Source organism: Agelaius tricolor, unplaced genomic scaffold (genome assembly GCF_023055355.1).
Source record: "Agelaius tricolor isolate 1412-34295 unplaced genomic scaffold, bAgeTri1.0.p SCAF_5, whole genome shotgun sequence".
Taxonomy (NCBI): Eukaryota; Metazoa; Chordata; class Aves; order Passeriformes; family Icteridae; genus Agelaius; species Agelaius tricolor.
The window spans coordinates 53,363,822-53,378,792 of NW_027269265.1; the positions used below are offsets into that span (position 1 = coordinate 53,363,822).

A 14,971-nucleotide genomic window follows, 5' to 3' on the forward strand; every position below is an offset into this window, starting at 1 on the left:
CCAAGGAGACAGCTTTGCACATGTATGGCCTTGAAAATAAACAGGGAAGCTCTTGCTTAGGAAAAATTCTTGAGATAGGCAAATAAATAAAAATAATCCTGTAAAGCAGTCAAAAACCAATGAAACCTTTGAGATTATCCCAAGTGAAATGCATGTGGGTGTGTACTGCTGTCAGTAGATGGAGCCTGGGTGAAGCACATCCCTTCCACTCTGTGTTGGCATCTGGCTGCCTGCTGCTGATCCCAAATAAAAATGGTTAGCTATGCCTGTGCCTTGGCTGCTCTTTGGGAAACTGGAATAAGGATGGTTCCATTACAAGGTCTTGGATTATTAGGAATGCAGGGGAGGAGCATTTTGCCAGAATTCCCCACATGAAGTATGGTGGGACACATGGCTGGGACTGAGGAGTGCCTACAGTGCAGCTGTGCACAGAGATCAGAATCAGGGCTCCATGTAGCAGGAACAAAGCCAGATGTTAGGTCTTATGGCAAAGAAATGTTCTGAGAGCTACACAACAGAGATAATCACTGTAAAAGTTATTTCCTCTCCATTCTGCCCCTGGAGTTGAGGGCCCAGTTTTGTCACAGCCACTGAAGACAAAGCTCCACAAGGAATAATTTGTTCCCGCCACTTAATGAGGTTCATGTACTGTCCCTCTGCCACACAGGCAGATTGCTCCCCTTTGATGGAACAGCCACACCAGCTTTCCTGTAAAACCAATGGATTTTGGAGAGCAGCTCTAAAATAAGGATCTTCAGCTGCAATCCTGTGCTGTGCTGTGCAGCCCTGCCCAGCCCATCCTGCTCCAGCAGTTTCAGCATCTGTGATGGACCTGACACCTGCAAAAGGAGCTGTTCTGACTCAAATGCACACCTAAGCACCATTCCCTTGCTGAGGAGCTGAACAAGCCTTGGCAGTTGTTCATTTTGGTCCATAGGAAGTCTCTGCTAGTAAAGATTCCTTTTGGAATACTTTTGGAAGGAGTGTTGACAGCCTGGATTTCAGTAAGCTGCTAATAACCACCTGGCTGAGGCACAGCATCTGAGAACTTCCTGAAATCAGAATGAATTTTAAAAGATCAGTGAGAGCAGAGGTCCCCTGAAAAATTCAGGAAGCTGCTGAGGTTCAAATAGTTGAAGATCTCCTGGTGTGGAATGTCCTGGAAGGAGATTGTGGGAAGCATCTCTAGAAGGAGCAGCCACCAGTAAAAGGAGATCTGTTTTCCCTACAAAGTTGCTGGGCATTCCCTGGGCTGCAGGTGAGCCTTGTCACTGCTGGGATCCACTTGCTCACCTTGTGGGATACAGACCCCATCTCTGGCACATCAGAAACCAAATTTTCCCCCTTTCCTGTGGGAGAGACTGGAGTAAACAGGCAGTTTCCTAAGTACCAGCCCTTGTCCTGCGTGCTCAGCTGGGCAAGGGCTTGGCTCTGAGTTCTGAGCTGCTTCAAATATATCCTTGTTGCCACAGGGAGTTTAGGATAAGAAAGATCCAGAGAAAAAAGAAGCAGCAAGGATTTATGTGTCATCATGTTCCATGACTGGTAAATCCTTCAATAAGTCATCCAATGGGGCAAAGAGGCAAAGGTTGAACCACAGCAATCCACAGCCAGCTGGTGTTTCTTGGTGCCATAAAGTGGTGAACGCAAACAGGGCACAGGGCAGAACAGGGAGATCAGCTTAGTTGGAAAAAGGGATTTTTCAGCAACTGGCAGCTCACCATGGCTATTCCTCACTGGCTTCTCATGTCTGCGCTCTTCCTGCTGCCCCTCTTGGCACAGATTTCGGCACAGGTACCAGGTAAGCTCTTTCACAGGGTCCATGTCTTTGAGGAATGTCTCCCATGGGAGGGGGTGGCCCTGTTACAGGTGGGAGGTTGCTGTGCTCCAAGACCCCTTTGCTCTACAGCTTGTGACCACAGCTCTCGCCCAGCTCCTTCACAGTGTGAATCCTTGGGCAATTTTGCATCTTATTTATATGTTTTTCCAGGATGTTCTGTCAGTAACAACAACCCGAGTGTCCCTGAAAATGAGTGTCCTCTTGTGGTGGCTACCATCCATGTGCAGCCAGGGTACACCCTAACAATTGATCCCAGTTACCCCGATGGCCAATTCTTCACCATTGAGGGCTCCGAGCTGCAGCTGACAAAGTGTGTGGACTATGAGGTAAACCTTCAGCTGGCTGGCTGTAAGGATGGGGTGCAATGAGTTTCAATCTGGAGTCTTGGGTTTCCAGGGATTCTTGACCTGTTTCTAGAGGAAATAAGTTATTTCAGTTGTGTGAATTTGGGAGCTTACAAAAAAGATGGAGAGAGACCATTTTAAAGGGCCTGGAATGACAGGATAAAGGGGACTGACTTCAAACTGCCAGAGGGCAGGGTTAGATGGGATACTGGGAAGAAATTCTTCACTGTAAGGGTGTTGAGGACCTGGCACATGTTTCCCAGAGAAGCTGTGGCTGTTCCATCCCTGGAAGTGTCTGAGGCCAGGCTGGATGGGGCTTGGAGCAGCCTGGGCTAGTGAAAGGTGTCCCTGCCCATGGCAGGGGGTTGCAATGAGATGAGCTTTAAGGCCCTTTCCAACCCAAATCATTCTGGGATTCTGTCATCTTGTGTGAAGCAGAAAGGCAGTATAAAAGGTCATTGTGTTCACTTAGGTGGCTGCTACCTTATTTTAGCTCCCTGGAGTGCTCTGTATACAGCCACAGGCATCCTTAAGTTCCCTTTCAATATAAAAACCCACTTTTACTGGAGTGAAGAGCAACAACCTGAGTTAACACCCCACAGGTGTCACCGTACTTGCTGCATGGAATGTTTCCGATTTATTCAATTTTAAAAGAAATCTGTTTGAATTCACCTGAGGTGAGAGAGAATGGTAGATTAGCTCTGCTAACATCTTACAGGAATTGAAGGGAGAGTGCCTGGCAGATGGGGCTGCTTTGATATCATCATAAACAAGAAAACAAGATCCCAGCATTAAGGAAAGAAAGGAAAAGTTAGATAAGACCTGAAAATAAGATAAACCCAGCAGCATTTCTGATTCAGCAAAGCATGAATTTGACTAATTTAGCCAGAGGCTGTACTCTTGGGCTGTTTCTACAGTGAGGGGGTTTGTTTTTCATGCAGGAAGACCCCATACTGCTGCTGTCCCTGACCTGCAAGGACCCTGCTGGCCAGGTGAGTGCTCTCCCATGGCTGAGCCCTGCGACAAGGCATTGCAGGCAGCACCTGCTTCCCTCTGCTCTTCCTAATCCTCACACTGGGATGGGCAGATGTCCTTCTCTTGTGAACAGACACACTGTTCTCAGTGCCACAGAGAGTCCCAAGGCTCTGCCAGTGGGGAGGAGGTGGCAGCAAGCCCACAGTCCTGCCCAGGACATGGGCTGGCTGCAAACCCCAGCCCCATCTGGCCCCCATCCTTACACCATCCCCTCTGGTCACTGTGCAAAGCAGGATCAGCCCCAATAGTCTATTTTTGTCTTTGATTCTTTGATTTGCCCATTCTGCAGAGCGATTCCTTGCAAATCCTAGTCACCATTCTGAACGAGAACGATAACCCCCCCGTGTTTCCACAGCCAAACATCACCAGGCAAATCCCAGAGGTAAGGGGTTTTGGGAAGGGAAGAGGGCACTGCTCACTGAGTGCTGTGGGACTGAGGAAGGGTCAGCAGGGAGAGGACTTCAATCCATTTCACACAGACAATAACTACAACAATGTGTTTTTTTCAGGATACAGAAGTGGACACAGTCATTGTAGCCCGTGAAGAAGTAACTGCTACCGATGCTGACCTGGACACCATCTACTATGAACTCACCACTACAGTGCAGGTGAGCAGCTCTGGGGACAAACAGTAGCTCTGAAGAAGAGCCCCAGCTTTGAGGAGAAGATCACTACATTTAACTCACTCAACCTTTACAAAACTCAAACATTGATTTGCTTAGCAGAACAGAGCCATCAATTTGGCAGGTATTGAATTCTCTTATGGCTCACACTTCTAATGCACTGTACAGATTAAACTTTCATCTATAATGTTCAGAGCTGTAATGATTGAGGGAAGTCTTGTTGGCATGATCTGTAAACATATCAGGAGACCTTTGTACCTCAGGGAGCTCAGAATTGCACTGAGTCTGATGGGGAAAGCAGTCCTTGCCCTAGCTGCTAACAGCAGCACAGGAAATGCATTGTGCACACAGTTAAACCAATGCCAGCCTAGAGTGCAAGGGCTGGCTGTAAACTAAAATCAAAAGGAAATTCAAGAGAAAAACCAAATGTATGTTTGCATCTTTGAAAAGTGTTGTGGAGAGAGCAGACAGTGCCTCTGTTACCTCTATATCCCCAGGAATTTAAGTTTCTGTGAACAGAAACCACCAGTTTTTCAGCTCTGGGATCAGACTTTGCATTCACATTGGTGTAAATTCAGAGGGATTTAGAAATTCAGAGGCATAAGATTAAAGGAGAACCAAAGCAAATGCAGAAGGTTATAGAGTAAAATGCAACACATGATACTTCAACTCAGCTTTACAGTTTCTTTCAGTCCAGCTGTATTAGGCTAAGGCAGGTGATCCTGCCAGCTCTCAAAGGCTGAGCCATCTTTGACCTTTTTTGTGCATGGAAGTGAGATTGTTGGCTATTAGGGACCCAAAACCAAGGATTGTAGGCAACTTGCTAAATATAGGAAATAAATGAGGTGATAGATTTAATTCAGAAGCTGCTGAGCAGGTGGGCAGTCAAAGCAGGTGTTCTGTGAGAGGAAATTCACAAGAACAAAACTTTCTGACAAGCTAGGCAACTCCAGTGTGCAGTGCCAAAAATTAAGTAGATCAGACATTCCTACAGTGCTCCTCATCCAGGTTCCCAGGATTAAAGGTCCAGTTAGGATGACAAAGATAACAATGAGCAGGATTTGGAATGTGCCTGTAATTGAGTCTGCTATAGGATTTTTCTTTTTCCCTTGCCAGAACACAGACGGTTATTTTGCCATAAGAGGAGTTAATAACCCGGAAATTTATTTACAAACAGCATTGGACTATGACAAATTTAATTCAGCAACGTTGCTCTTGTATGCAAGGGTAAGTGGTTTGGGAAGAACAGAATGCCTCGTTTGCATGGTCCCTCTTATCTGAAGGATGAGTCTGGATGGGACATCTCTGGGATAACAGGAGGGAGGGTGGAGACTGGAGGGGGGTGCATTTGGAGCAGCTTTTCCCTCTCCATAATTCTAGTGACAGACCTGCAGTCAGCCCACTTTTGTCAGCAGAACAAGATAACTTACTGCTTTAGCTACTCTCACATGAATTTCTAATTAAACAGAATGGAGTGACAATGGCTAAAGGGCCCCAGTCCACTGCTTTTGGCAGATGGGTCCTTGTTTTGGCAGTGAAACTTGTGTCTCATGAGTGTGCTTTGCCTGGGGGCAGGACAGGCCTGTGACCAGCCCTGAGCCGGCCAACACGGCCACTGCAACAATAACCATCACCATCAAGCAGAGTGACACCCGGGCACCCTGGTTCCTGCCCTGCACCCAGCTCTACAATGACACCAGCGTCTGCATCAGCAGCCCCTACTCCGGCAGGGTCAACATCTCCGAGATGTCGGTGAGCAGGAGGGCTCAGACAGTGCCCCTGGGCTGTTCCCAGTGGGAAGCACTGAGCCATTTCCATGAACTTGTGCTGGTCTCCAGTATAATGCAGATGATTCAGCAGAACAGGGAGCCTTTGTCATCCCCCACCCCAAGCAGCACTGCTTGTCTCTGCTCCTACAGCACATCACAGGAGAGGCAAGAGCTGGAACACCAGCGCAAGCTGTCTCACCTTCACCCTGTCACAGACACCTCTCAGCAATAAATCCCATTCTGTCCAGGCAGAGCCATGGGATCTGCCCTGGGCTGGGAGAGCTGCAGTTGCTGATCTGGTCCTTGTGGTGTGTGATTGTTTGCCTTGCTGTTGCAGACAGACCTGCTCCTCCTGGAGCCAGGACCCATCTATGCTGTCGACCCTGACTACACCATCAATGACAGGATCATGTACAGGATTGTTGGGGGTGAGTAGACCTTGTCACCTTCCACAAGGAACATTGCTCTTGTCTCCTGTGGTACCTGCCAAGAGAGAGGGCCTGGGATTTACCCCTCTGTTTCTGCCACAGAAATATAACTAGAGCCACAGAATGCTGTTGATTAAGTAGAAGAAACAGACCGTACAGAGAGGAAGAAAAAAAATAATTGCAGTCCCACAAAACAATCTCAATGAAATCAGTTTCAAAAAGATTTTGGTTTTTTGTGAGATGTGACATGTTTTATGTTTAAACTTTTAGCTGTGATTTTGTCAATCTGGTCATGCTAATTTCATGCAGTCTTTGAGCTGTACCTAAAATTCCCCCATTATCAGCCTAATCTCTATTCATTGCCCAGAATTATGTTTTTATTCCCCAACACATTGTAACTTTCTCATCTGCTCTGTTTTAGTCTTGATTCCAAAAGGATCAAGGCAAAGGTCATATTGGTCAAGTGAAGTTCCTCTCCCTTTACCTATTATGCCTCATGCCAGCACAGTTGTGAACATCCTCCTGATGCCAAATGTATTAAAAAACATTAAATTCCACTGGCACTTGGATGGAGTGTGGCCTCACTCCCCACAGTCAGTGACTCAGATCCCTGTCAACAGAGAACCCACAGTGTCTCAGAGTGAGGAACAGAACTAAAAATTCTGCTTATCTTACAACATGTATCCAGCATAGGTATTTTTATTATTCCCACACAGATGTAGGAATCTGATTTCTACCTGTACATAAATAGAAGGTTTGTGTCTACATTCCCTTTGTAACCAGTAGAGAGAAATAAACATTCCCAGAGCAGACCGGGAACTGGATGGAGATTTTCAGTCCTCAAATTCCATCAGAGGCTCTGGGCATTTATTATACTTTAGACTGACAGTCTGTGGGCCTAGCTACTGGAAAAGCAAAGCTTTGTTGTCTTGCCTCATTTAATTGGATTCACACATATCTAATGTGTCCCTCTACATGCCTGGCCATCACTCCCAGTCTTTGGAGCAGCCAGGCAGGTAAGGAAAGCAGCATTTTAACTTGGGTAAATGGTATTTACCCAAGGAAAATTCCTTGAGGATATTTTCACTAAGATGTGGAAGAATGAGTCTGTGAGCTCCAGGTCACTTTATGAAGGAATCTGATGGTTGAATTGTCTTTGCATTTTCTCTAGGGAATACAAACAATGTGTTCTCAGTGGATGCAGACACAGGGAATCTAACCATGAACAAAATAGTGACTTCCCCAGATACCTTTCTGTTGCAAGTTATGGTAAGTGATGACATTACAGCCACCCACCCAGCACAGCTGGATTTCCAGGAAGCAGCAGCCTGGCTGTGACAGGAGTCAGTGACCTCAAAAATAACTCAGTTACTCCCTTTCTTTTGAAGGGCCCAGTGTTTGACCTGTGGGTTGGTCCTGCACCAACCCACAAGCAAAGCTCCTGCAGCAGTTGAGAGTTTCCCCTCAGGTGTGGGTGGAGACAGCAAATGAAATTCACCCTGGGCACATTCTGCTGATTTGATGAAAGCTTCAGATTGAGCCTGTCCTTTCATGTCTCATCAGGAGCAGAAGTCTGGCATCTCTCTCTCTTCCTCTCCAGGCCACCCAGGTCAGCAATGTAAGGAAATACTCTGTAGCCACTGTAGAGATCAAGGTCATCACTAAAAGCAACTTTCCACCCTACTTTGAGAAGGGGGTCTACAACGGGACGGTGTTTGTTGGGCTGCCCCAGAGAAGCTTCGTCTACCAAGCTGGAGATCCTTCCACCCCCCTGGTGATAACAGCAATGGATCAGGATTTCCCTGATGTAAGAAACTGCTCTGTGCTCTGTCTCACTGCTTCAGGCTTAAAGCAGGATCAGGAAACACTAGGGGGGGAGGAGTGGAGAGGCAAACACATGTTGTCCTCTAGTGTTCCATGTTATATTCACTTGGAAATTGCACAGATACCAGAATCACTTATGGTGTAATGTCATGGGGAGAAGCTGCTGGACTCCCCTCTTCCAAAGCCAGTCCCACACACATCATTTGCTTGGGCAAGTACTAAAATTGCCAGCACAAACTGGATTAAGACTTGGGATTTTTACTTTTTTAAATGTTTTTGTGATATGTTCTTGGCCTCTGAGCGACAGGGTGAATGCAGTTGAGTTCAGCCTTTCTCACCTGCTCAGCCCAGCTTTATTTGTTACTCTCCACATCTGGTTGTACCTCAGGTGTTTTGGACAGATCCTGCCAAGGGGTTGTTGGGAAGATGCATGTGAAGAACAGTGTGGTTTGATCACCCACTCTCTCTCTGGCCTTTCAGAAAGTCAACCCCAACATCGAGTACTATCTCAAAAACAGCACCGATTTCATCGCAACCAAGGATGGGCTCATCCTGACCAACAAGGTGCTGGAGTCCCCAGGAACTGTGACCATCCAGGTAGGGCACCTTTCTTGGGTATTTTACCAGGGGTGTGTGGAAAGGAGGAATCCAAATCCTCCTTTTTGCTTGAGTTAAATAAGCAGTCAATAACTCTAGACTTGTAAGAAGCTGGATGTTCCCTTTGTCCACATGCCTGCCTAAGGCTTGCCTGGCACTGTGCCATGTCCTGTGGGGCTGTCTGAACCAGCCTGGCCCCAGCATTGCCAGGTTTCACAGGCAGGCACACAGAGGTGCCAGCACCTGCTGTTTCTGCCCCACACTGCCTCAGAACCTGTGCTCTGCACCATGCTGGAGCTGAACACAGAGCAGGGACCTGGTTCAGCTCATCCACTCCCAGGGCAGGGAATCCTCAGAGCTCTTGTTCCCCTGTGACCAGGCTGTCCAGCCACAGTGAACAGCTGTGGTGACAACAGGGACAAGGTACAAGGGCCCCCCACAGACCTTGAGAGTGAGCTGGAGATCTGGAAGTCCCTAAGCCATCTCTTTCCCATATTCCCATAGGCTGTTGGAAAAGATGTGTTGAGCCTTCAGGAGGCAAGCACCATAATTGTGGTGGAGGTCATCCTTGCCACAGGTAGGCTGGGGTGGGGGGGTGTCTGTTTTTCACTCTGGAGAGTCTTTTCTATTTCTGTGGCAAATTGGCCATGATGGGTCATCTGCTGAAGTCTGTGGGCCAGGGCTGAGGCCAACCCCAACCCTACAGGAGGTTCTGTGGTGGCTTTAAGAGAGAAAATACATTCAACGTTCTCACAGCAGTCACCACATGCCTTGAAAAGCCTCCTGAGACTTTAGTGGTGCTGTGTATTGGAGTGTCTTTTCTTGTTGTTTCAAAGCTAAAACTGAAATTGGATCATGCTGGGAAGTAAGCCAGGATGTCTTTTCATGGCAAAGGAGACCTTGGTACATCATTGCTCCTTTTTATCCACACACAGAGAAAACTGCAATGTTCTTGCCTGTCTGAGGCAGAGCAGAGGGCAGCTGACACACCCCAAAGCCAGGCTTGCCCATGAGCCAAGGCTTTTCTACTCAGGTCAGGACAGGTCAGGGTCTTTTACACCAGAATTTTATGGTCTTAGGGAGAAACAGTCCATGAGTAATAAGGGAGACATGAGGCTTCATACATAACCCTCTGGCTACTGTTTAACCTTGTCAATGTGAAATCAGCCCACACTTCCATACTGCTGAGAAATGACTCTTACATTGGTCTTATAAATAAATTAGGATTGAAGTTCATGAAACTTCTTATGCTCTGAGTTAAGCTGAACCAATAGCAATGAAATTTTATCTCAGGATAGGCAGACAATGCCCAGACTCCACTGGATTCTTCACAATGATGTGTGAGTGAAGTTCTATGACTTCACCCTCTGATCACCACCACTGTGGGGTGGGAAAAACAAGTGAGTTCCTGGGTGTAAATTTGGATTCCCTAAAGGCAGTGCTACTTCACAGCTAAAAACCACTGAACCCCCATTCCAGGGCACAGCCCAGCATAAAACTAGTCCACGTGTGAGCTCACAGAGTTACAAATGCTCCAAGCATGCGCCAACACTTCTGAGCAACTCTGAAATTGTGCCTTTGTTGCTTAAGCCACACCAAGCAATGGTGCTGCTGAATATGCAGAATTACACAGCTCTGAGACTCTCTGTGGGCTGCAGCTCCCCAGGAGACAGGATTAAGCAGCAAAAATTCCCTGAAGTCCTAAACCCTTGCTGAGGTGTTAATGATAAACTAAGGGTGGAATCAAATGCAGAGGAAATACTCCAATTCCATTATAATAAACAGGTCAGCAGGAGAACAAAACCTTGTTTCATTAATCATTAATGAGAGTCATTTACACACACAATGAAACTGGAAAATTTAAAGAATCCCACCACCAGCAAGCAAAGCTGAGAAAGGTACTGTCTTTCCACTCTGGTGTCAATCTCTGTACAAACACCTGACACTGACCAGTGGCTGGAAGCAGAAGCTGCTCCTGAGCAGACTGGGCAATATTGCTACAGCAACAAAAGAGCAAGAAAGGTTTTCTTGATCTGGGGACCTTCTAATGCTTTTCCTATTTCCCATTCTGGTTTTTTGTTTCTTATTTTGATGTGCTCATCTGTATTGGAGAGGATGTTCCAGATGAAAGGAAGTTTTGAATTTTCACACACAGACGTACAATCAAACCTCTTTTTTGCATTCTGGTGTAAAAGGGTGAACTGGGAAAGTCAAAGAACTAAATAACTACTCCATGTAGCATCAGCTTGCCTGATGCAGTCAGGTATTTATTAACTTAGTTAAATCATAGGGTAAAAGTCACTGTCCTGTAAATGGCTGCTATTTCCACTTGATGGGATTTATTGGAAATGACAATATTGTGTGTAATTAAGAAAGAAGCCCTCTGCTGTTAGGACAGCAAAAAAAGATTTTCTCTGGTATCAGATATATGATTGTCACATTCTGAAGCACAGGATGCTTCCTTGCCTTTCAAAAATTGATTGGAGCTTCTCCCACAGTGAAGGGTTTTGTTGGAAAATGCTGCCTGCCAGTTTTTGGCTTTGTAACACTGCTTTGTTTTCCTCGCAGCTGTAACCCCCTCTGACAAGATGTACTCTGCTCAGGACATGGCTATCTTAGGGGGCACATTAGCAGCACTGCTGTTAATTGCCTTAGTCTTCCTTGGAGTGCTGGTATGGAAATCCAGTAGATGGCACAGAAAACCTTTCACATACCTGGTGAAGAAAAAGGTAAGTGCCTTGTTTGTACCTGAACTTTTAAGAGTTAGAAAGTGGGATCTGAGGAAGCTTTGAAATATGGATGGGCTGCCCAAGTACCACACATTTGTGTGAAGGTGGTGAATCAATCCCAAGACAAAGTCTGCAGAGGTAGTACCACTTTGGTGGTGTTTGCTGCTGTTCCTTCTGCCCCTGAGGCAGGAGCTGTGTGGTGGATGATGAGCAGACATGGTAAGGAGAGCACCACAGCTCCATGAAGAACAAAATCTAGGATAAAATGGCACATTAGGGGCGGTCTCTGAAAAACCCCTGTCTGAGGTATAAACCACAGTTCATCCTCCATAGTCAAAGGAGAGGAGAATTCCTTCATATCTGATCCCAAAGCCCGGGCTCAGACACTTGTCTACCCCTGAGCTATTTAATTTTGGACCTCTCAGGTCCCTGGCAGGTTGGTCACTGCAAGTTTAGGGTGTAGTTTGTCTGACCAGCTGTTGGTCTGTGCCATAGGCTGGGCCTGCCAGGAGCCTAGACCTGAGAGCAGAGCACATAGCTCAGGTGAGTAACAAAAGTCCTTCACCCTGAGTGAGGGAAATGCCACTGCAGAATGAGCTGGGTACAAACCACCACGTGTGTGGTGCTGGTGCTCAGCCCTCCTGGAGAATGAGCCTGCTTATCTGAGAAATCTCCAGAAATGGAGCCAATCAAAAATGTCTCTTCCAGGGATCTGCATCTTTCCCTGGCTTCAAATAGGTCTAACTGCAAACCAAGCTGAACTTTCTTGAGCAGGAGCTCAGTCACTGCAGTCAGCCCTTCCCTCCTGCTCCCCATTTCTTTTCCTGTTCCTACAGTCACAATGTGTCTCTCCTCCTGTAGCTTTCCAAGGAAATCTCTGAGGGTCACCAGAACAAATATTACCAGGAAGATGAACAGCCAGATGTGAGCACCAAGCAGCATGAGACATCAGAAAGCAGCAGTGTCCAGGCAGAGACTCCTGTGCCAGAGCAGCTAGCACTTGCCTCACACTTCTCCAGTGCAGAGGAAACAGAGAGTGTCCCAAAGGGCTCCATAGCTTCCACTGTCATCTTTTACCAGGAAGAGGAAGAGGAAAAAAAGGAAGAAGAGGCTGGACAGGAGAAAGAAGTGAAGTCAATCCTCAAAACAGACAGGCACGTGGCAGATGATGGCTACAAAGCTGTGTGGTTTAAGACCGATGTGGACCCCGAGGCTGGAGAAAGGGTTGAAGTGATTGAGGACAATGCAACAGATGATGATAATGATGATGATGACAGTGACCAAGATATGCAGAAGAATGAGGAGGAGGAGGAAGAAAGTTCTGACACAGATGGTCACCACGGAGGGCTGGGAGTGTCCTTTTCCTCAGAGAACTCGTCACTCCCAGCAGCAGAGGTGACAGCCAACATGTCTCACACAGGTGCAGGGACAGATGACACTGAGATGTAAAGGAAATTGGGTACACACCCCCAAAAATGGGACAATTTCAGCTCCTTCGCTGACGTGAAGCCCAGGGGGGAAACTGGAATGCAGAAGGGTGAGGTTATCTGTCCTGCTTGTCTGAATGCAGCAAATAAGGCCAGAAGAGATTACAGCTAATTTAACCCTTTAGTGAGAGCTTGGAATATCACTTAGGATTTTCAGGGGAAGCAATTCATCTTTCCGCCTTCCTGCCTGTTCCCCCTGGGTCCCTTGGCACAGCCTTTCCTAAACTGGCTGCAGGTTCAGCACAGCTGCAGCTGACCTGGCCTGGCAGCAGCCGGCCCAGCTCACAGGAGCAGTCCAGTGTTGTTTGGCTCTTCCCTTTAGGTGTGGTACAGCAGGGGTCAGCAAGTCCCTCCAAGCCTGCAGGTGCTCTGACTTCAGGGCTTGGCTCTGCTCTGTTCTCCCAGCACAAATATCTGGAATGTTCCACCAGGCCCTTGTCCTGCCAGCAGGAGGTTCCACACTCAGGACCTGCTGTTTCCTTTGTCACTGGTAAACACGGACTGATCACATGAAGGACTTTGTCATCAATCTTCTGTGTCATAAACCCACTAATTGTGCAGTACTTTAGCTGTCTATCTGTTATCTGTCAGCCAAAGAGCTCCTGAGATATTGCCTTCAAATGCCAAGTCAGCACTCTGTTTTTAGCTAGCAGAGGGAAGGAAATATTTGATGCTCTTGTCTAGGTTTGCATCTCCCATCAAATAATCTCTTCCCCAGCTGGCAGCCAAAAGCTGGGCTGGTTTCCACCAGCTGAGAGCATGGCTGTGTGCATTTGCATCTTCTGATCATCAGCACAAGATTTATGCTGCTCCTGGAGAAAGAAACAAAAGAGTGACTGCTGGGATCTGCAGGAACATCAGAGCATGTGTGATTCCCAGGGAGGCTTTTATCCTCTTGGGCCATACATGTCCCTGTCCCAGTGTTCCCATGCTCACTCCTGCTCTCCTGTCTCTGAGGAATGCTGCCCTGGCCTCCAGGACTTCAGGAGATGTGTTTGTGCTGCAGATCAAGCCCAGGACCTGGGAAGTTTTCCTACTTCCTGCAGCAAAGCTGTTTGCCCAGGAATTACAGTGCGGTAATGGAGGGTGGGGAGTGCAGCCAGTGTTTGCCATATGAAGAATCCTTCCAGCAGCTTTGGGCTATCTCCAGGAAGCATTTTCCACAGGATTATGAGAACTGTCTGGCAGCTGCTCACTGCTAACCCAACACCTCTGGCCACCAGCAAGGCTGAGGAGGAGCCTGCCCCCCGTGCTGATGCTGCTCGTGGCAGGGTTGCTGATGTGGGGAGAAGCTGGAGTGCTTCTCTCCTGCTCCGTTTCCTTGGTGGCTGTGCTGTGTGTGGTCCATTCCTGTCAGTGCTCTGCTGTCTGCACTCCCTCTGCTGCTGGGTACTCTGGATTTCTGCTGGCACACTGATTTATGAGCTCCCTATGACTGTGTTCAGCTCTTGGTGCTTTCCTTCCCCTCACCAGTGTGCTTCCCATGCTCTTGGAATGGGACTGATCCCATCAAAACAGTCTTTGTTTTCTCCTAGGGCTCATCAGTGCATACAGCCACGGGATTTGGTGTTTTTCAGGGTTATGGGTGTTTAATTTCAAAGGAGATGATGTTTAGTAAATATTGTGTCTGTGGAAGTGGTGGTTGTTGTGAGGAGAAGCACAACACAATAATAAAACTTGGCAGGAGGCAGAGCTCAGCTGCTTCCAGCCATTGCCTGTTAAAGCCTCCAGATCCTGTGTTCTTGACTCTTGTCTTTTTGGAAAGAAATTAAGAAAACTGTCTAAGGAAGAAGAAGAAAATTGGACCTTTTAAGTTCAAGTCCATGTGAGCTTGAACTCTGTCTGTCTGTATGGGTTGGTTTGTCTGCTGAGGCTGGGAGGGGTGACAGAGTTTTTGCATCCTTGTACAGCAACCATGTTCATTTATAAATATCTGCATAAGAAAGAAAAATGTACTGATAGAAATGTTTTTAGAAAATTGGATCAGCCTAAGTGGTTTTTGATGGCAAATAAATATCTACATACCTTGAAGGTCTCATCCTTACACTCCAAAGATATTCAAGTGCTTTTGGAAGTTTAACTCTACAGGTAGATATAAGAAATCTCTTTCACCTCATCCCCTGCCAAGCTCTGTTTTTATTTCTGTACCAGCTTAGAATGATACTTTTTTAATACTTGTAATGCAAAGCTATAAAAAGCTGGTCAGCAAATCTGCATGGGGAGAAAGAGCAATTTCAGTGTGGCTGTGGTAAGTGTGGATTTGAGGTTTTACAGCTGGGAGTGGCACAGATGCCA

At 47.0% G+C, this 14,971-nt stretch overlaps 1 protein-coding gene across 1 annotated transcript; it reads left to right on the forward strand.

Annotated features, from left to right (window-relative positions):
• Nucleotides 1-1,670: 1,670 nt before the first annotated feature.
• Nucleotides 1,671-14,667, forward strand: CDHR5 (cadherin related family member 5). The gene is made up of 14 exons (XM_071428097.1): nucleotides 1,671-1,801; nucleotides 1,991-2,166; nucleotides 3,126-3,176; nucleotides 3,509-3,601; nucleotides 3,729-3,827; nucleotides 4,959-5,069; nucleotides 5,418-5,594; nucleotides 5,949-6,039; nucleotides 7,211-7,308; nucleotides 7,640-7,846; nucleotides 8,344-8,460; nucleotides 8,965-9,037; nucleotides 11,029-11,189; nucleotides 12,051-14,667. The coding sequence occupies exons 1-14, from the start codon at nucleotides 1,723-1,725 to the stop codon at nucleotides 12,636-12,638; spliced, it is 2,121 nt and encodes a 706-aa protein (XP_071284198.1). The 5' UTR covers nucleotides 1,671-1,722; the 3' UTR covers nucleotides 12,639-14,667.
• Nucleotides 14,668-14,971: the final 304 nt, after the last annotated feature.